Consider the following 22,500-nt stretch of genomic DNA (forward strand, 5'->3'; position numbering starts at 1 on the left):
GCCCTTTGACGGAGGAGGCGGAGGAGCCGGCCCACCGCGGGGGAGACCAGGCCTGGAGTCCCGGGTTTCCTCCGAGCTTTAACCCCCAGCCGTGCGCTCCAGCGTCCCCCCCTCGCCGCCACCCAGTCCCCCAGCCTCCCCGCCGCAGAGGACGTGGAGGAAGGGAGGGCCGACCCCCCTCCCCCCCCTCCTCCGACTTCCATCACCGCCAACGGAGACAGTGCCAAAGCTCCAGAACCAAACGACAACAACCCGGGAGCGGAAGACGACGCAGACGCAGACGGAGGAGGAGGAGTAGAAGAAGAAGAAGACGACGACAGAGACAAAGAGGGAGAAGAAGAGAACGGAGAGGGAGAGGCGGTCAATGCGGCCAACCTCCGGAACTCGGAACTCTCTCCCAACTCGCTGAGCAGTCACATGGCCATGTTGCACTCGCGCAACTCCTGCAAGACGCTCAAGTGCCCCAAATGCAACTGGCACTACAAGTCCCAGCATACCCTGCAGCTCCACATGAAGGAGAAACACCCCGAGACGGGGGCCCAGTGTGCCTGCGGGGGCGCCGGGGGGAAGTGCGTGTGCGCGTGCGCCTACTGCGGCTCGGGCCAGCCCCACCCCCGCCTGGCCCGGGGGGAGACGTACGCGTGCGGCTACAAGCCCTACCGCTGCGAGGTCTGCGACTACGCTACCTCGTCCAAGGGCAACCTCAGCATCCACATGCAGTCGGACAAACACCTCAGCAACGTCCAGAGTCAGACAGGGGGGGGGATGGCGGGAGGGGGGGGGCTCGCCGTAGGAGGAGGACACACACACACGCACCACCCCGCCAACACACACAACGGCGGGTCCTCTAACGGCCACGCCGCCGCCGAGGACCAGGGGTACCGGGTACACACGACGCACTCGGCGACGCAACCCCCGCCGAAACCCCCCACGCACCCGTCGCACACCCAAGCGGCGGGGGGGAAGAGGTGGCGGTGCGAGGTGTGCGACTACGAGACCAGCATCGCCCGGAACCTGCGCATACACACCACCAGCGAGAAGCACACCCAGAACGTGCTGCGGCTGCAGAGGGGCTACTACCTGTCCCAGTGCAGGGGTCTAGCCCCCCAGCTCAAACACCTGCACAGCACTGGTGAGGGACCGCACACACACACACACACACACTGTGGTGAGAGACGCACACACACCCTTCACTTTACAAACATGCACATTGAGTTAAGACTGACTGCAAGATAACAACATGATTTAAGTTGATGTTTTTGGTGTTTTCTGCGTGTGTGTGTGTGTGTGTTCGTGTCTTAGGCGGGGAGCTCTCGATGACCATGCGCCTGAGCGGCCAGCTCGTCCCGGGGGAACAGCAAGTCCCCCTCGGGTCCACCCTCACCCCCTCCCCGTCCCCCTCTCCCTCCCCTCCTCCTCCCCCGTCCCTCTCCCCTTCCTCCTCCTCCTCCTCCTCCTCCTCCTCCTCCTCCTCCTCCCTCTCCGCGGGGGTGTTCCAGTGCCTGGTGTGCTCTCGTTTCTCCTCCGACAGCCTGGGGTCTCTAGAGCAGCACCTGAGCGCCCCCCGCTCCCTGCCCCAGTCCGAGTGGTGCACCCCGGTGGCCGGTGGGTGCCACTGCAGGCTGTGCGGCTACACCACCCCCCTCAGGGCCAACTTCACCCTGCACTGCCAGACGGACCGCCACCGGAGCCGGTACCAGCTCGCGGCGCATCTCAGAGAGGGGGCGGACCCCCGGGGGCAGGGGGAGGCGGCCAAGCTGGTGGCCGTGGGCCACCCGGCCCAGCTGAGGTGCGGCCTGTGCGACTACCAGACGGGCAGCCCGGAGAAACTCCGGGCCCACAGCCTCCACTCGCGCCACGAGGCCAGCCTCCGCGTCTACAGGGTCAGTAAACGAACACACACGCACACACACACACACACACACACACACACACACAAAAAACACCATGAAAAAAAAATTAGTCAAGAGTTTGAATGATATACACACTATTGACAGTATCGACTTGAGAAAGTTACGGGTTCGATTTTTCAAACGCCCTCTCTCTCTCTCTCTCTCTCTCTCTCTCTCTCTCTCTCTCTCTCTCTCTCTCTCTCTCTCTCTCTCTCTCTCTCTCTCTCTCTCTCTCTCTCTCTCTCTCTCTCTCTCTCTCTCACGCCCCCTGCAGTTCCTGCAGCAGTATGACAGCGCGGTCGGCGAGGGCTCCTGGCTGCTCCACTGCGTCCTGTGTAACTTCTCCTCCCCCTCCAAACTCCACCTGCTGAGACACGCGCGCTCCCCGCCGCACCAGCAGAGGGAGGGGCTCCTGAAGCGGCAGCCTATGAGAGGGGGGGGGAGCCAGGCGGAAGAGGAGGAGCTAGCGGCCGTCTTCACCGTCACCAAGCGGCACGCCCCCGACGCGGGTAAGAGACGGACCGCCGCCGCGCTGCACCACGTTCACAATGAGTTCCGTGTTCAGCCCGGATGAGCCTGGTTCAGCCCGGTTGAGCCTGGTTCAGCCCGGTTGAGCCTGGTTCAGCCCAGTTGAGCCTGGTTCCTCTCAACGGTTCTTTCTACCAGGGAATTGCTTTTACTTTGCCCTAGATTTTCCCTTTTGTTGTGTGGTGTCTGTGTGTACACACACACACACACACACACATGCGCGCGCGCTCGCGGAGGAGAAATGGCGGTGCTAGTCAGTTATTGATCAGGTTAATTGAGGAGTCGATATGCGTCCTCCTTACATCCCCGATCGCCCCTGACACAAGTTAAGTAGCACCACCTGCTGATCAATGGGCCAATCCCAGCTGTGTATGCTAATGAGCAGGGAGGGGTTGCTGTCAGCCTTAACCAGTCAGAGCTGATCTTAATGAGTACAGTGAAAAACTCCACGGGGGTAAACGTCTTGTGTTCTGTACAGTGTAGATAAGAACTGTGACCGGCGGTCTAATTCGTTTGTTTCATTTGTTGAGTTGTCAGGGAGCGCACGTTGCACCTTGTGTGTATTGAGTTGGCGACATGGCTAATCTCTGTCTGCTGGCTGGGTGCATCACTTCTCAAAGACACAGGGCTTTTCTCTGCCACTGACACTGTCTGGATTACATCTGGATGAACTAATCTGTTTTAAATCTATATTAACTTCTCTCGACCCCAAGGCTTTCCTAATTGGTGATCGATACTCGATCAATAAAGTGTGTGTGTATGTGTGTGTGTGTGTGTGTGTGTGTGTGTGCGAGATGCGTCTACACACTTGAGGTTGTGTTATTCAGTGCCCGACAACATTTCCCTCACAGATGAGTGTCTATCCTCATATGAGTTATGGTATGACAGTTAATTGCTTTTTCCTCCCCCTCCAGGAGAGCTGAACGAGGACGTGGAAGATCCCTGTAGGACCACCGTCGGTCTGTCGGACCAAACCAAAGACGCAGAGACCAGGGGGGAGAGGCAGGTTACTAAAGGGACAGGTAAGGCTGATGGTTTTTTCGCCAAAGAATATTAAACATTTCCTCTATGGCCATCTTTGACATGTTTTTTTTTTTTTTTAAACACACTCCTAAAATTATTATTTTTATAACTGTTTTTACTTGCAGATGGAACCAGTGAAAGGGAGAGGGAGATGAGAGACTTGCTGCCCCCAGCCAAGCACCCATCCTCTGGGCTCGAGGACGCAGAGAGCCCCCTCTCCCCTAAATGGCCCAGAACACACCAGCAGGTCAGTGCGGTCCAATAGAGTTCTACCGCTCATAATGTACACAGGCTCAATCATTCCACACAGACAACATGTTTTTTTCCTTTCCTCTCTGTGAACACACACACACACACACACACACACACACACATGCATACACACACACACACACACACACACGCATACATGCACAACCTCTCTCTAACCCCCTACCCCCCCCCCCCCCTCCTCCTCTTTCTCAGATTGTCCAGTGCCCTCTGTGTCAGGACAGACTCGTACTCACACACCTGAGAGATCACCTCACACACCTGCACAGCGTGGCCTCGGACTGTGTGGATAAGCTCATTAGCACGGTCAGTGTGTGTGTGTGTGTGTGTGTGTGTGTGTGTGTGAGAGAGAGCGGGGGACGTCAGACAGACCTCTCCCTCGCGAGATACTCATTATTCTGGGATGATGATGGCAGGCTTTCTACTGAAACAATGGTCCCATACATGGAGTCAATCCCATTAGGAAAGCAGGAGAGAGAGAGAGAGAGGCACTGCCTTTTGTAATGCATGTTTAAGTAGCTAGCCTCTATCATGTGTGATCATCTGAATTGCCGCTGTGTGTGTGTGTGTGTGTGTGTGTGTGTGTTTGTATGTGTCCGTGTGTGTGTCTGTGCATGTGTCTGTGTGTGTCCCCCGTGTGTCTGTCTGTGTGCGTGTGTGTCTGTGCATGTTAGAGAGCGAAGGTGTGAGTGTATTTGTGTGTGTGCGTGAGGGAGAAAAGGCGTTGCTTTTACAATGCACGTATAAGTAGATAGCCTCCTATGAGGCAGAAGTGCAGATGCTTTTAACTGCTTCTGCAGCAAACAAAGACTGGTCATCTATCCACATCACTAGCCTCCATCTCTTTACCCAATATGCAAAGTGGCCTTTGTCTCTCTCTGCCTCCACTCCACTGCCTCCTCCTTTTCACCCTTTCTCCTCTTGCCCCTCCCCTCCCCCTTGCCTTTACTCCCCTCCCTCTGCTGCTCCCACTCTCTCTCTCTCTCTCTCTCTCTTTTTTTTTGCTCTCCCTTTCTTTCTTATTCTTCTTTTCTCCCACCCCCTCCCTCCATCTCCCCCCCCCTCTCTCTCTCTCTCTCTCTCTCTCTCTCTCTCTCTCTCTCTCTCTCTCACTCTCTCTCTCTCTCTCTCTGATAGTAATTGAGGTTCATTAATTCAGACTGAGGTGATGATGGCCATTATGTATCTCGCTTTCCAATTACGCTCTCTAGATTAAGCCTGACCTTCAGTCTCTCCCTGCGACGTGTGTGTGTGTGTGTGTGTGTGTGTGCGCGTGCGTGCGTGCGTGCGTGCTTCCCCCCTCATCTCTTATGAAGCTGTTATGCAGAGAATACTCTTGTCATGTAAATGGCACCTTTGGCTGTCTGTCCGTCCTCTTCGAGGCTAGCTCCTCTAGGTGTAAGTATGTTTAGTGTTGGGAGCTGTAGAGCTTGGGGTTTTCTATATGAACAGACCAGGTTTTTTTTTTTTAATACAATAAAACTTTATTAACCCCCCTCAGGGCATTTTTAGAGGGTGTCGTTAGAGCTCAAGAGCAAAATTAGATTAGCTTCTCCACACACAATACATACAAAATAGGCTCGCAAACATACAGGGCTTTAACACATGCACAGATTACAGAGGTAGGCTACAACGTGCAGTGCAGTGATTCACTGACAAGCACACACTCTCTTGTTTCTTTTTCTTGATCTCTCCCACTCTCTAATCTCTAACTCTACCCTACTGATTGTGAATAGAAGCAAATCCAGTGGTGAAAGATGAGAATTCAGACAATAAAGGGGCGTTTGTGATTTGAATATATAATTCAATACATTTGTATTCCATCAACACCATAAAAGGAAAACAAGGTCTTTTGATGATTCCTTACTTGACTGACGGGGAAGTGTGGAGAAAAGTCGAATCGGGAATCGATTCAAGGATTGACAATGTTAATGTGCTTTTAATTCCCAGGTGATCTTGTCAGTGGAGCTGCCGGAGAGTCCAGAGCCTCATTCCCAGATCGACCCCTTTTCAAACAACTCCCTCACAAATGACTCCGACTTCGACTATTCTAATACCAATGACTCCCACTCGAACGACACAGGGGACCCACATCAAGACAAAGGTTAGCAATCAAAGACGTTGAATCGCGGAATACGATTTCCCCTGTGCAAATATAACAAGGGCGTTATGTGAACTCACTCCTTACTTCTTTTTTTCCCCGTCTTAGGCGTGTCGTCTGAAGATCCCGAGAAGGACGTCACCGCCCCCAAAGACGTGAGCGCCCTACTCACCCCGCCCCTAGAGGAACAACACCACGCCCACCCCCAGTCCCCCGGCCGACTCCTGCCCCCCCCCCACTCGCCCCCCTCTCCGGCCAGCGACGCCACCCCCCCACCCCCCTCGGACCGCCATGGTTACAAGTTCCGCTGCGGCAGGTGCAGCTTGGCTTTCCCCACCCAGGAGAAGCTGGCGGTGCACTGGCAGTACCACGCCATGAGGGCGGCGACAGAATGCCCTCTCTGCTCCAGGCGCTGCAGGAGCCACGAGGCGCTCCAGAGACACCTGCAGAACACGCACGCCTACCCGGAGGCGTCACACCCGCAGAGAACACACCCGGAGCAGAGCGACGTCCCGGAAGGCGCGTCGTCGCCCGACGAGGCCCGACGAGAGTGCGAGGAGACTGAGAGCGAGGAAGTAGCGAAAGAACCGGGGAAGGAGGGAGGAGAAGGGAAAGAGAGGGAGGGAGGGAGAGAGGACGGGTTGTCGGAGGAGAAGCACACGGAGGAAGCGGAGGGCGAGGCGGAGGAGGAAGTGGAGGGCGACCACCCGGAGGAGGCAGAGAGGTCCGCGCTGGTGGCGAGCGGCGGCGACCCGGGCTCGGTCGGACTTCAAGCGGAGAGCAGGTCCGAACCCGGCCACGCCCTCGCTTTCAAGAGGGGCTTCAACCCCACCATGGACCGCTACCTGGACCCGTCCCGCCCCTACAAGTGCTCCGTGTGTTCCGAGTCGTTCACCCAGAAGACCATCCTCCTGGTCCACTACAACTCCGTCTCCCACATCCGCCAGGCCAGACGGGCCCTGCAGGACTCCGGCCCCCTCCCCCCGGAGGCCCCCCGGGGCCCGGACCCCAGGCCGTTCCGCTGCGGCGTGTGCGGCGTGGGCTACAGCCAGAGCTCCACCCTGGACATCCACCTCCGCTCCGTCCTCCACCAGACCCGAGCTCGCGCCGCTCGTACCCAGGCCACCGCGGCCCAGCAGACCCCCGCCTCCGGCCCGCTGGCCGGGGAAGCGGAGGAGTCCTCCAGGGGGGGGGGCGCCGCCTCCGTTTCCGGTCTCTCCCCGTCTCGCGAAGCCCATCTCGACCCCTCCGGCCACGTTGAGCACCACCAGGCCAACAGGAGGAGGGTGGCGGACCTGATCGCGTCCAGAGGACAGCAGAAGCTCATGCTCCTCCAACAGCAGCAGCTAGCTCAGGCTCAGGCCCAGTTACACCAACAGACGGCCTTCCTCCAGTCCCAGCTCTTCACCCCGGCCCTGTTCCAACACCTCCCCTTCATGCAGGAGAGTCTCCTCCAGCCGCAGCCCTTCTCCTTCTCTCCGGAGAGCCTCCTCTCCCTGCAGCAGCAGCTGCTCCTCCCCTTCTACCTGTCCTCCGCAGACCTGCCGCAGCTCAACCCAGAGTTAGCCTTCAGCCCCGGCCCCGGCCCCGGCCCCGGCCCCGGCCAGACCTCCTCCTCCTCCTCCGTCCCGCAACACGCAGACAAGCCTAAACACTCCTCCTCCTCCTCCCCGCTGTGGGAGAGCGTGAGCAGCCAGGTCCTAAACCCTACCCCCCCACGAAACGATCCTCCGGCGGGGGGGGATCCTCCTCCTCCCAGCATGGACTCTGGTCCGTCTGGTCCAGGTGGAGACAGGGAGGAGGGAGGAACTCTGAGGTCCATCAAGAAGGAAGAGGAGGAGGAGGAGGAGGAGGAGGCGGCGGCGGAGGAGGAGGAGGAGGTGGAGCAGTGTCCTCCTCCGGTCGTGCCCTACACCGCTGTGAGCGGGGAGGCCCTCAAGGCTCTGCTGGAGAGCTACGGGTTTGAGCTGGTCCTCCAGCACGCCCAGAGCAGGCAGAGACCCAACCCCAAGAGCGCAATCCCACCCCAACAACAACAACAACAACAACAACAACAACAACAACAGCTGCTGCAGAAGCAGCCGCCGGGGGGACAGGCGGAACCAGAGAACCGAGGGACGAAGAGACGCGCGGAGGATACGAAGGAGGAGGTGTGTCGGCAGGGCGGGGTTCCGTCGAACGGAGCGACGACGGAGGGATGCCAGGAGGAGAGAGGGGAGGAGTGCCGACACAAACAACGGGTGAAGAGGGAGGCGGAGGAGAGGGAGGAGTGTCGAGCGTGCGGGAAGCATTTCTCCGACGCCCTGGTCCTAAAGAGCCACCAGGAGTACGTCCACAGTCTCCTGATCCCCCCTGCCGTGCTGGAGAGATTCTCCAGAGAGTTCCGGCTGCAGTATGACAGCCTTTGCCCCCTCCCACACCCCCCCACACCAGGGGAGGCCACTGCAACAACCCCAGCCCCAGAACCAGAACCAGCCTCGGCTACGTCCGTACCACAACCCCAAGCGACATCCCCGACCCCACCTCCTCCGGCTCTCCCAGACTCTCCCCTTCCCCCGGTACCGACCCCGTTTCCAGCTCAGACTCAGGCGGCGCCCGCAACCACTCCTCCTCCACCTCCGTCCCCTCCCCGGGTCCCTCCACAGCAGGAGGAAGCCGCTCCAAGCACAACGTCCCCTTCCCCTGCCCCCGCTCCGACTGACCCCCAGTCCAAAGACTCTGCGTCCCCTCTCCCCTTCTCCAAATTCCCTCTGCCCCCTTTCCCCTTCCCGAATCTCCCCCTGCCCCCGCTCTCCTTATCCAACCTCCCCCACTCCTCTCTCCCTTTCCCCATGGACCTCTCCCTCCTCTCTCCCAGTCTGATGCAGTCCATGGCTCTCCAGTCCCAGTCCTTGTTGTCCCCCATGGACCCGGGCGGGGGGTTGACCCCCGACCTCGCCAAGCTCTTCCAGTCCCAGCTCAGCCCGGCCCAGTTGCTCGGGCAGCAACCTCTTGCGCAGCTCAGCCCGGCGTTGCTAGGGCAACAACCGCCGCCGCTCAGCCCGGCGTTGCTAGGGCAACAGCAACAGAGTAAGAGGTTGCGCACTCGCATCTCGGAGGAGCAGCTGAGCGTTCTGAGGCAGTACTTTGACATCAACAGCCTCCCCGGCGACGAGCAGGTGAACAAGATGGCCGCCCTGTCGGGTCTGCCGCACCGGGTCATCAAACACTGGTTCCGGAACACCCTGTTCAAGGAGCGCCAGCGGGACAAGGACTCTCCCTACAACTTCAGCAACCCCCCTCCCCTGCTGACACCCCCGGAGCCCAGAGAGGAACAACCACCACCACTGCCGCCAAGCCACACTCTGCCGGATATCCCACTGGCCGAGTCCCCAGAGCCCCCACCGCCCCCCCACCACCCCTCCCCAGAGCCCGCGACGCAGGAGACCCACAGAGGGGAGTGCTATAGGAACCGCCGCTCCTCTCGTACCCGATTTACCGAACAGCAGCTGGAGACCCTGCAGCGGGTGTTCGAGACCAACCCCTACCCCAGAGACGAGGAGTTCGACCAGCTCTCGACCCTGCTCTCCCTCCCCAACCGGGTCATCGTCGTCTGGTTCCAAAACGTCCGACAGAGAGCCCGCAAGACCCACGAGAGGGGTCGAGATGACCCGAACGAGAACTCGATGGACCTCGCCTACGAGTACTACACCCACCCCGACTCACCCTGCCTCACCCCTGTTCTCCCCCTCCCTCCCCCCGAGCCGAAGCCGAACCACGCCGAGGGAGAACACACGCCGGACAGAACCGGACCGAACTCGCTCAACGTCAAGCCCAAACCAGAGGACGGCCGCCCCCTGCTCAGAGCCCAGAGCGAAGACTCGGAGGCCGAGATCCCGACTGACACGTCAGCCTTTATTGAGGGTGTGAAGCCCTTCCTCCAGCCCCAGACATGTCCAAAGAGCCCCCAGCTCAGCTCTACCTCCTCCCCCTCCTCCTCCTCCTCCTCCTCCTCACTGAAACACCCTACGACCAGTCCATGTGGGTCTCAGTCCAGCCCAGGAGCCCCACAGCGCTCTTCTACTCCAGCCCCCCCAGTGAGCCCTACCCCTCCCCCAGCTTCTTCCCAGGTCGACCCCCACCCTGGCCCGGATGCTCCCCCGGGGTCGAACGCCGACTCCCAGCAAGATCAGCAGCAGAGTCAGCCCCAGGCTCAGGCCCAGATCCAGTGCTCCCTCTGCCCCATGTCTCTCCCTTCTCCGCAGCTGTGGCAAGAGCACCAGACCAGGCACCTCCTGGCCGCCCAGTCCCAGCTCCAGCTCCTCCACCCCGGCTTCGCGGACCGGCCCATGCCCTACATGATGCTCCACCCCAACCACACCCTTCTGGCCAGCCAACTGCTCTCAGGGGCCATGTCACAGATGCACAGCCAACACACGCACGGCCTGATCCCGCAGATCAATAACACCCACATGCAGAGCTCGCACACCAACCACACACACGCCGCTCACCACGCGTACACCAACCTCACGCACACCCACCCCGCGCACACCAGCCCCACACACGCCGGCCTCTCGCACGCCGCCCTGTCCTCTATGAGGCAAGGGTCAAAGGTCAAGTCCGAGGTCAGACAGGGGTGCGATGTCGCAGCCGGTCTGAGGGAGAGGGAGGAGGAGCAGAGGAGAGACAACAAACGCCAGCGGACCACCATCACGCCGGAGCAGCTGGAGGTCCTGTACAGGAAGTACAGTCTGGCGTCTAACCCCACCCGTGGCGTCCTGGAGGGCATCGCCCGTGACGTGGGTTTGAAGAAGCGTGTGGTGCAGGTACAGTACCACTCTCCTAGTTACGGGGCTCCCACGGGTCCTTGAAACCCTTGAAAGTTTGTGAATTGGATAAAAAATAATCAAGGTCTTAAAAGTTTTTGAAAATAGACATCCCCTCTCTCTCTCTCTCTCAAAAAAAAAAAATATATTAAAAATATATATATTTAGCTCGTCAACTAGTAAAGAAGTCTCTGTATTGCTTCACTTTACACATATTTCACAATATATTGTTTTGCTGTGCTGTGGTAGAGAAGGCAAGAGACCATCTAGTGTTCACACATTCAAGCCTCTCTTTTTAATTGTTGTCTGTGAGCGGATAGTTCCTATTATATAAATTCTCATCTAGATCTGTCTCAAACTATGCCGTGTTGGGTCCTTGAATTTGAGGGAATTGAGTCTTGAAAGTCCTTGAAAGGTGCTTGAATTTGATGTTTCAGAAGGTGTGGGAACCCTGTAGTTAAAGCTAAATCCGTTTTCATGTGTATGTTTTCTGGTCAATCCATGATGCATACCACCTTGAGCTATCGTCATTTTTCATGCAGCTTCATCATAGCTCTGGAAACACGAGGTCTGTGTTTACTTACCTAAAAAAAGTTTTAAAAGACTTCAAATATGCCTGATGACAGACCCTGCTCGACTACATCAGTGATTCCCAGAGAGCAGCACGCCTAGCTCTAGCGCTGTTGAACAGAAGCACCTTGTGTGGGACGGAGAGGGGAATTTTGGAGAGGGGAATCTTGGGAGTTGTAGGAATTCACTCAAAATGGGCAATTTGGATTTGTTTGTGAATGTGCCTACGAAAGCAAGAAAGCCTAATGAAAACAGCAAATCCACTGGATTACAGGGTACAATTCCACCTTAAGCATGGAATGAGCTCAATTAAATTCTCTTGAATAGACAGCATGTAAAGAGGGTGCCGTTTTTTTAGATGGGTTTTGAAATAAAAGTATCACCAATAACACGTGTGTGTGTGTGTGTGTGTGTGTGTTTCCGTTTCCTCGCACAGGTTTGGTTCCAGAACACACGGGCCAGGGAGAGGAAGGGACAGTTCCGGACGCCGGGGACGGGAGAGGGTTCCAGTCTGGGTCAGAGCCACCGGCGCTGCCCGTTCTGCAGGGCTCTGTTCAAGGCCCAGAGCGCCCTGGACGCCCACATGAAGTCGCGGCACTGGGCCGAGGCCGAGCGAGCCGGGTACGGCCTCTCGCTGAGCACCGCCCTGTCCACCCAGACTCTGGACATGGCCAGCTTCACCTACATGGACCGGCAGTTCCCGTCTCTCTCCCCCTACCCCTCCCCCGGCCATGGCCTCCTCACCAGCGGCGGCAGAGAGGACGAGTGTTCCAAACCGGGAGCCGTGACCTCCCTGACCTTCGACCTGAACGCCCCACTGATGGACGACGACCAAGAGGAGGACGAGGACGAGGACGAGGAAGAGGAGTATCCCATGTGCGATTCCAACAACCCCAGGGACTTTGAGGAGAGCTGTAGTCTGGCTGACCCGGCCTCCCCCAGCCCCGGGGCCTCCGAGTGGGGGGGGGGCCCGGGCCCGAGGAGACAGCAGCAACAGCAGCAGCAGCGTCAGCGGACACACATGAGCCACCTCCAGGTGCTGCAGCTCAAGGCCTACTACAGGAACCACCGGCTGCCCAGCAGGCAGGAGTGCGAGGCCCTGGGTCAGGAGCTGGGCCTGGCCCGCAGAGTGGTGCAGGTGGGGGGTCCCGACTCTACATCGGGTTTTTTATCGACTGCATTTGGGATGTGTCACAGATATAAGTAGCGATTGCTTATGTAGCCAGTGGAATATGCTACTTCATAAATATAATTCAGATAGGCTAGGAAAAATCACAGAAGAACAAAGGTCGTCTCAGGGAGCCCAGTGTGTGTGAGTGCCAAAGTTATGAGGAGACGAGGTAAAGTTCATATGAATGTTTATATAAGAGAAATTAGAAAATAAGAAATAAACAAACCAAATATAGATCAAATATAAATCAAATAGATCAAATATAGATCAAATATAAATCAAATGGATCAAATATAGATCAAATATAAATCAAATGGATCAAATATAGATCAAATATAAATCAAATGGATCAAATATAAATCAAATATAGGCCTTTACAGTTATACAGTTTAGTCACACAAATACAATGTACAATGTCCAATGTAGTCACAATTCACAATTCACACAGTTACACAATTTAGTCCGTTCGTTATTCACAATTCAGATTCACACTTCCATAGTCCATGTTCAAGTGGGAAGGTTAGTTTCCGTCCTACCACACAAAAGCTCCTTTACGGAAGTTCCAGTATTAGTTCCATTCCATTCGGTTCAGGGTTAGCTCGCCATCCAATACATCCAACAATCCATCCTGGTCCACAGGTATGAGGTAGAGAGGTAGAAGAGAGGTAGAAAAACCTGACCGTTGAATCTCTGTTCTATTAGTCAAACACCGCCGTAGTCACCACGCCAAACACACCAGCCAGCTCACAGGTAGAGAGGGAGTGACAACTCGCGCGACCCGGATGTTATAGGCGTGCTGTGGAATTAGGTAACCAGTTGCTGCTGGGTATTGTAGTTTTAACCATGGGTTACACTTATAATAAGTATAATGTATATTTGTATAGCGCTTTTCCTGTAAACGTTGCAGCTCAAAGTGCTCCAATCGTTATATAATCATAATTTCATACTTTTTTTAATTTAAAGGCCATATTAAAAAGATGGGTTTTTAGTCTTGACTTGAACATATTTGTTGAGGTTGCATCCCTAATGTAAACTGGCAATGTATTCCACAATTTGGGTGCATAACATGAGAATGCAGCCTCACCAAATCTCTTCTTTTGTACATGTGGTACACAGAGAATGTGTGGGGTCAGAAATGTACAGTACGATCATGCGGTTAATAGCCGTAAAGTCATCTGGGATTTGGGGGATTTTCGGGTGAGGACGTCATTTGTGGGTGTGTACACAGAATACAGCCTCAGCTAATCCCTGTGTGTGTGTGTGTGTGTGTGTGTGTGTGTGTGTGTCCCTTCTCTGCAGGTATGGTTTCAGAACGCCAGAGCTAAGGAGAAGAGGGCCAGAAGCCTGCGCACAGGAGAGAGAGAACAGGCGGACCTGTCCTCCGGAGCGGGGGAGAGGGACAGAGCTTAGGCAGGGGACCAGCTTCCACCTCGGCCTGAGGCGGCACCCCAAAGACACAGAACCCACAGAGACCCCAAAGACAAACTCTCCACTTAAGCCAGCACCAGAGAGAGAGAACCACCACCACCACCACCCTCATGCCCTTGCCATATCCGTCTGACCCAAATAACCCCATCAAGTCACCCCTCAGCAACCCCTATGGCCCAGGCCCTGGTCCTCTCCCTCCAGACTGCCCTGCTTGTCCGTCCGTCCGTCCCCCCTCGGGCCTGGAGGGCCACTCCCTACCCCCTCAGATGCCCCTTTACAACCAAACGTCACAGCGATGAACCAACCAACTGGATGCCACAGAGGCCAAAGAGCATTCTTCCAGTGTAGCATAGTACCTCACTAACCCAGCCAGTCCCGCAGAGCCCAGCTCCCATCTCTACCTCTCAGTCTGCATGACAGACCCCCCCCCCCCCCCCCGCCCCACCCCCCCTGCCTCTGCCCTCCTTTTCCTCTCTCCAAGACAGCATTAGTCTACTAGTAGTAGTGTAGTGTGTAGGAACAGACTTTACTAGAAGGTAAAAGAGATTGTCAAAGAGATTTTAGTGTAAATATGGGACACGGTTTTAAAGAAAAAAGAAAAACTCAAAGAGACACACTTGAAGAAAGTAAAGCAGCTAAACAGATGAAAAGAATAAATATCCTTGAAACGGGACTAAATGTACTTCACAAAGAGCTTTTGTAAAGGACCGACTCTGATTCCAAAGCTCGTAACCAAAACCTTACATGTCTGTGGATTGTTGTCAACATGCTGGTTTTCATAACATAACTAACTGCAGTGCAGACGTCTGTACAGTGATTGGGTGAGAACTGAAGCTGGCGTCGCTGAGTACCAATAGACTGACAGTGCTGAAGCTGCACAGCTCCATCCTCTCTCCTCAAGCCAATGATGAGTCCTCTACAGTACCTGTACGAGTACTGTACGTTCCTCTTGTGGATAACAACCCAAATAGCACAGAAAGCAAAGACCAGTTTGTCCTGAAGGGGACAAGCTACTTTTTTTTTTTTTATAGCACTCAACCATTATACATCCAAACTTTAACCAAACTTTACACAGAATTGTGTGTGTATAGTAATACCACTGAATATAAATGTTATGGATTGAGATTAACTGTCATGCTTTGGTAAGACACATGTCATGTCCTAGTTATGAGAACATGTTGGCTTTATAATGTGTTATGGTAAGGTGTTGCCTTTCCCTCCTATTTGAATATACCAATGGCTTATTGATTTTATTTTTTGTGATATGATGTAATGTCTTCTATTCTCAGGTCAACAGCTCAACTGTATTTCTGTTTCAAATATGTGGACGTGGTACTACTGTACAGTTCTCTGTTCCCATCTCCAGGCAGAAGACAAGGGGGTTAAACCCTAGACTGTAAGTATTCAAAGGAAATATCAAGTATTTACAATTATGCTGTACGGTAGCTCGAAAGAACAACGTCTGTATTGGATAGATCTGAGCTTTTTGCGTCCGAGTAGTAGATTGTTACATGAAATGTAATTTAACCTGAGGTGTTGAATAGTGTGAGGGGTAAATGTACAGTATTTAGCTTTTGTATGGTGGACTCAGAGACACTTCACGAGATGTATCGATTTGTTGGCTTTTCTATTCTGTCCTCTCAGTCGACAGACCTGCCTCTCCCTCAAACGTCCACGACTCTGAGAGGAACCCTTTGGATGTCATTGATATATTATTTTTGAGAGTTTTTAATTTCTCTTCTCTCTTTTCGTTCATCTGTAGCTGCAGTCTTTTATTTTGAACTGTAAAAAAAAGAAAAAAAAGAAAACCAATAATAGATTAAAAAAAACAAAAACAATAATGAATGCTTTAAGACAAAAATCCAAAGAAGTAATAATACTTTAACCATTGGTGCATAATGACCTACAGAAAAGCTACTGTTTACTTGATGCTGGTGTAGTCGTGTTTTTAGGAAAGGAAAGAAGGAAGGAAGGAGTCCTTGTTTGTGAGCTTCTGTTTTTGCCTCTCAATAAGCACACTGGTGACTATGTCCATGAGAACCAAAACCCCACCAAGCCAAGCCCTAGTGCACCCAGCTTGGAGTAGCACTCCTCTAGAGCCATTGCCGTCTGTGATAGTGTTTGAAAAAAAGAAAAAAAATGAAAAAAGTATTACTTCCCTAAATATCACTGTCTTTTTTACCATAGTCTTGTGATTCAGCCAGTTTGCTGCTAATGTAGTTTATAATGATACTTTAGAGAGGTGCATGCTCTGTCCGCTTTACCACAAGGCTTTAATGACTACAAACTGTAATAATAATAATAATAATAATACCTGTGTGATGCTATTGATGACCTTCTGTTTTTGTTATTCTGGTGTAAACAAAGAGACATTCGGGGCTAAATTCAATCAAATCTGTAGTGCAGTGTTCACACAATATCATATAACATATAGAAAGCCATTTCTTGTTTGTGCTCAAACAGAGACTTCCTGAAAATGGTTTTAGGTACTCGTGACATACTAGACCAAGTAGACTCCCCTCACAGGAAGGCGCTTCCAGTGTTTAGAATAGTGTGTGCGTGGGGCAGTAGTCTGGAAACAGACACTGCGTAGACATGTTACTCTTCAGTTTGGTTGATTCTAGCCCCTAAACCTTCCACTTGTCTTGTGTCCGTCCGTCTGTCTATCTCTGCTCCTGGGTCACTGGTCTGTCTGTCCAGGCAGCCATGGAGCGTAGCTGAGTGTTAGCCTACAGGCTAACCTTCCAAAGGATGTGGACTGACCGACTGACTTACTCTGTTCTGTTTTTCGCTCTGTAACTAACCAATGTTTACTACAATACCAATGATCTTTCTTCTGTACAGAAATGTGCATTCCAAATACCACATGGCAGTTTTTTTTGTAATACATCCTTATTTTATAGTTCATTTTTTCATCTTATTCCTTCTATCTTAGTGACTGTAAGATGTACATATTGGGGTCCTGTATGGTGTAAGGACTCTGTTATATTACTGTAGGTGCAACTATTGCGTTGTTTATCATTTTATTTTTCTGAAGATGTTGTTGCCATAGTGATAACCAAAAAGATACCTGTGATGTGCACCTGTCCCTGTCTCCTGCTCCAGTGGTTTAGTGTGTCTATTCTCGCCCATCCCCCCCAGTCGTCCCGCTGGTGTGTGTGTTTCTGTCCCCCCCCCTCCCCCCCATATGCCACTGAGCTAAATAAAGTCTGGTTTGGTGCACATTTGTCTTATCTCTCTGCCGTGTGTCTGTGAAGGAGACGCAAGGGTGTGAATTGTGTAGCATTCGGTGTGTGGTTTGGCCGTGTGTATGTGTGTCGTATTTAAGCCTGAAGGTCTACAGTATGCGGTGTGTGAGTGTGTGTTTTTTAAGATGCGTGCGAGAGTGTGATACGGTGATGTGTGTAAGGCGTAAGGGTGAACAGAGCCGTGACCTCTGAGGTCACTTCATTAATTACGTCGGTGACATTCAGCCAGATGAGTTTCCTTTGTGACTAAATGATATGATGAATATTAACGACCTGGGATGAATTACACCACTGCTGCTGCTTCTGATGATGATAATGTGTTTTACGACGATGGAAACTGCACAGTGCAGCACATTCAGCACACACACACAGAGAGAGAGAGAGAGAGAGACAGACATTTCCATTTTCCTCCCACAGCCCACATGGTTGGTGGTACAGATTTTATGCATCCAATTTCTATAGTGAGTCGACGTGAGCCGTTCTGTGGGAGGGAGAGAGAGAGAGAGAGAGGGAACGTGTCAGACTCACTAGTCATCCCTGGAGATCTGATCTCTCTCCGACTAATATCCTCTTCTTGACAATGACAAATTCAGTTTGCCATCCCTTGGCTTTTCGGGGTTTGTAATGTGAATAGCGGAGGCAAAATATGAAGCACAAGCGCTTGTAATGGGTGTTATGGCTGCTCAGGCTGAAATGTGTTGAGGACAAAAGGAGAAGCTGAGGGGTTGAGATTCAGCCTGGTGGCTGATAGCAATCTTGGGGAGTCATCTTGATAAAGTGATCCCCCACCGCCATTGCCATCTCTCCCTCTGCCCCTCCTCCTCCCCTTAATCAAATGAGTACTCTGCAGCTGGTGGGGCTGTGAAGGGAAGGGGTACGGGGGGGGGGGGGGGGGGGGGGGGGTACGGGTGGGTGCTTGAGGGATGCCGTGAAATCATTGCCTGCTGGTGTATCTGTGATGCTGAGGGGAGGCAGGGGGTGTGTGTGTGGGTGAGGGAGTGGGGGGTAGGTAGAAGGGGGTTGGGGGGGGTGTAATGTCATTGCCTGCTGGTGTATCAGGGGCTCATTTAGATTTAGATTGGTTCTGTGAGGGGGGGAGCTGAGAGGGGCCAGCTCATGTTTATGCATGAACCCCAAAGTGCACAGCCGTGGAGCTCCGTGTTAAAGGGACAGAGCTGAATTACACGCCGTACACGCGCACGCCACGCACACCTCTGTTTCACCGGATAAGACTACAGTTCCAGCTACACCCTCTGTGTTATCAGATGCATTACAATATGTTTGCGTGTGTGTTTGTGTGCGTGTGTGTGCGCTAATATTGTCACCTTTATTGTCAGAATGTCGTTGTTGAAGCTTTAATCCATCAAAGTATGATTTTATTGACCTTCACGTCAGACCATATAACAGTGAATCCTCTGTCATTCGATAGTATTGCGGTAGCCACAGTAATACGGACACTATCACTAATGTCAGTAGTACTGTACACACGCACGCACGCACACACACACACACACACACACACACACACACACACAGTCTGTTGGACAGTAATCAGTAAATGTCTTTGACCGAGAGTTTGTTCAGCACTTCATCAGGTATAAAGTGGTTTTTATTTGGAGATGTGGTCCCTATCCATCTTTTAAATGACTTTTTAATGGTCGTCAGCCCATTGTAATCAATCATAAGAGAGCTAGCCCTGGTAGCACCAAATAGAGTCTATTTATAATCAGCACTTTCTGGAGCAAGAACACTCTCTCTGCAGATCCTCTCTCTTGCAGCAGCAGCAGCTTAGGGACGTGTCGTATGTGCTTTAAGACTAAAGAAATATGAATAGTGCCTTTTGCTATCAATTTCAGAAATGTGAATCGAGAGCTTGTTCCTAACGGTACACATCAACCCAGACTCCTTCGGCTGTGGTTAAGTCTTCTCGTCTTTGTCCCCCCCCGTCCCCTAGCTTGTGCAGAGTACACACTCCACAGACTACACTGGGGAGCGGTGATAACACTAGAGATGGTGTGTTTTCATTCCCCCTTGTCTTTTTACGTTTGAACTCTATAATTCTATGCTGTCTGTGACCACCCCCTCCTGCGCACACAGACACTCGCACACCCCCCACCTCCGTTTATATTTTACATCCATAATGAGGTACAAATACGCATCAGCAGGACTGGGACGGTGCCACGCGTCACTGTGTGAATATTACTCACACTTATTAGCTGGATTATGTTAATCTTTACACCCTCTGCCCACAGACAACAGACTTACCATGATCGGGGGTGAGGGGAGTGTGTGTGTGTGTGTGTGCGTGTGCGTGTGCCTGTGCGTGTTTGTGTCAGGTTTGAGCGATGGTCATGTTGTCAAAACTGATCTGCATGTGAAAGGCAGGCCTAATTACATCACTTATGCTAAAGAGCGTCAAGCACACACACACACACACACACACACACACACACACACACACACACACACACACACACACACACACACACACACACACACACATTTTGACTGCTAAGGTCATTAAGGTAATGCAGGCTATGCCTTAACTGACTAATCTTAGTGTTTATCAACCCTTTCACTCCTCCTCAGCGACACAGTGGCGAGGGATATGTGAACATGTCTGGATATACTATTAACTAAAGTCTAAATGTTACTATCATCACAATGAGATAGGAGTCAAAATGGGAACGTCAACTCAACGCAACATTGAAGTGCTTTACTTGTGTTATGGAGGGATTTGCAGCTCTGTACACTCCCCCGCCCCCCCCCCCCCCCCCGACCGGTCCTGTTTCAGAGTGAAACACTGGTAGAACCCCCAGTTGGAATGACTGATTGAGTCTGACACATTTTAATTACACCCAAATTAAATGAATCGGCTGGCAGACTATAAAACATCGCTGTTTAATAACGACTCCCCTCCATTCGCCCCCCCTCTGTTTTTTTTTCCTCTTTTCTTCATCCAATCCAATTTTGGCTGCCCGCACCGAGTAAGCTCTTGCCGTTTAATGAGATGCAAATGAAATTTGCATGAACCCCTTGATCCCACACGATGATTAAACTCAGATGACATTAGCTGCCATGCTCCTGCAACCGTCTGTCTGTCTGTCTGTCTCTCTGCTTTCTGTCTGCCTATCTCTCCCATCTCTCCCATGCTGAAGACAGAATACATCCAACACCAGGAAATGATGTGTTCTCTGTGCTCGTTGCTCCGTGAGAGTATTCCTTGTGTGAGAGAAGCCTTCTGTATAATCCTGCCAATGGCTTTTTAATGTGCAGAGAGATGTTTCTGCTGATGAAGTGACAATAAGATGGAGAGAGAGAGAGAGAAAGAGAGAGACAAATGCTTTGGTTCCACCACCATACCTTTGACCTTCTGTAATGCCTTTATCCTAGTTTACAGGGCACACCACCACAGGACAAAGGTAATCTCATAGGTAGAGAGGTCGATAAAAAAAAATGCCCCCCCCCCCCCCCCTTTTACTCCTGTGATCTGGGACCCCCCCCCCCCCCCCCCGCCGCCCTACTCCCACTATTGCAGTTTGTATCCAGCTCCACCTCTCCTGTCGTTTATTGTACTCCATTTGCATAATGAAGCCCGCGCTTAATTAAGATCCCACAGGAGTCTGGAGAGAGGAAGGCGGGGGGGAGGACGATGAGGAGGAGGAGCAGGAGGGTGGGGGGGGGTTCCTTAGCTGCCACAGATATTAGCATATCCGCTCGCATCCATCTATGGAGAGTGATTTTTTTTTAAAAGAGAAAAAAAAGATTGAAAAAAGAAAAACGTTGACGAGTGATTAAATCGCTAATTATGATGGGCTGTTGGAATTAGTGTGTGGCTGTTAATTAGTTGCAGATGAGATGCCCAGACACGCCGTCGCCCCTGATGACTGCAGCCCCCTGACTGGCAGGACAGGAACTCAGTCTGGTGATGCCAACACATCCCTCCCCTTTAAAGACGCCGACACTCAGACGGACCCTTTAAGAGTCGGTGAACACAGACTCCTCTCCTCCTCTCTCGATGCCTTCTCCTCCCTCGTCTCTGCCTTCTCTCCTCTTCTTCTCCATCCCGTCCTCCTCTTCCTCGTCCTTCTCCTCTTCCTCCTCCTCCTCCTCCTCCTCTTCCTCTTCCGGTCCCTGGTGGAGTTGTACAGTATCATCCGTGTTGTCTGTGTTTATGGTGGGTCTCCTCTCCTGTCCTCTCTGTCTCAGACGCTCAGCGGTGCGGGTCTGTGTTGTATAGAGAGAGAGAGGTGTACTGTATAGGTAGATAGTGTTGGCACAGCAGAAACAGCTGTCTCATCCCTCTCTTCCGCCAGAGACCCCAGATGGGATCGTGACACTGTTTCATACCGCGTAGCCTCTCGTTGTGTGCCAATGTGTGTTCGCTTAGCGCCCCGTCAGTGTCTCTGGTGTGTGTGTGTGTGTGTGTGTGTCTGTGTGTTGGCATGGTGCCATCTCTCTCCGTCTCCCCCACACACTCTCCATATTTCCTCTTCGAAGAGGCGGAAGAATCGATCGCGGGAAAGAAACGCGTCCGAAGTGCTCTCGTGATCCTCTGGAAGCTTCTGTAGGCATGCAGGAAGTGTGTGTTATTGTATGTTGTGTTTGGCGCCGTGCCATCTCCCTGTCCTCTCTTCTCCTCTCCTCTCCTCTCTCTCCGCCCCTGGAAAGATGCCATCGCTTCGCCGCTGGTAACCGTTGCCCCGGACACCACTCTCTTCGGCTTGGTCCAAAACAAACAAAATAAACAAACGTTAATGCGCGACTCATCCTCCGAGGTGAGTCGTCCCTTGTTCCCGCTACGAAGGCGGTTCTCTGTGTCGCCGTTCTCTTTCCGTTCAGTCCGTGCCAAGGCACCGCTTTGTAGCTGGCACCGGGAGAGAAGAGACGGATGGAAGTAGAGAGAGAGAGAGACAGGGAAACGAAGAGAGAAAAGAGAGGACACTTCTCCGTTGGCACAGTGTTCGCGATCACATCGGCGGCCATCGCCGTGCCCGGGTCCAACCAGCCTGGCCATGAGTCGGCGTTTGTGATCGTCCCTCCTTTTTCATCCCTCTGTCCTTGTACCCTCTCTTTCATCTTCTCGTACCCGAGTCCTCCATCCATCCATCAATCCATCCAGCCCTCCTTGTGTCCTCTCTCTCCATCCTCTCCCGTATATATCCTCCTTCTCCTCCTCTATGGACTCATCCTCTTGTTCTCCCACTCCTTTCCTCCCAAACTCCTCTCTCTTCCTCCCCCTTGTCCTCTCACCCAGTATCTGTGGGTACTGGTGTAGCCGTGTGGAGGTCTGTCTCTGTTCTTCTCCCACTCTTATCCCCCTTCTCTCTCTCTCTCTCTCTCGCTCTCTCTCTCTCGCCCCCTCGCCCCGTGCCCATGCCCGCCCCCGCCCGCCGCAGCCCTGACTGGATGGCACGGTGCCAACCTGCCACCGCCATCGCTCTCATTTGTAGCTCATCTCTCA

General features: G+C 52.9%; 1 protein-coding gene across 1 annotated transcript in view; it reads left to right on the plus strand.

Moving 5' to 3' along the window:
* The window catches only part of LOC308165403 (zinc finger homeobox protein 3-like), a gene marked incomplete at both ends in the record, with an annotated part of 14,614 nt that extends 844 nt beyond the window's left edge, over positions 1-13,770 (plus strand). Inside the window, 15 exon segments of the mRNA XM_080539561.1 lie at positions 338-1,132; positions 1,303-1,883; positions 2,167-2,401; positions 3,335-3,442; positions 3,569-3,690; positions 3,909-4,019; positions 5,664-5,817; positions 5,923-6,389; positions 6,471-7,499; positions 7,680-7,829; positions 7,881-8,299; positions 8,392-8,485; positions 8,643-10,619; positions 11,626-12,327; positions 13,660-13,770. Coding sequence (XP_080395687.1) covers positions 338-1,132; positions 1,303-1,883; positions 2,167-2,401; positions 3,335-3,442; positions 3,569-3,690; positions 3,909-4,019; positions 5,664-5,817; positions 5,923-6,389; positions 6,471-7,499; positions 7,680-7,829; positions 7,881-8,299; positions 8,392-8,485; positions 8,643-10,619; positions 11,626-12,327; positions 13,660-13,770 — 7,055 coding nt within the window.
* Positions 13,771-22,500: the final 8,730 nt, after the last annotated feature.

This window comes from Nansenia antarctica (genome assembly GCF_963989245.1).
Source record: "Nansenia antarctica genome assembly, chromosome: 9".
In the NCBI taxonomy this organism is placed as follows: Eukaryota; Metazoa; Chordata; class Actinopteri; order Argentiniformes; family Microstomatidae; genus Nansenia; species Nansenia antarctica.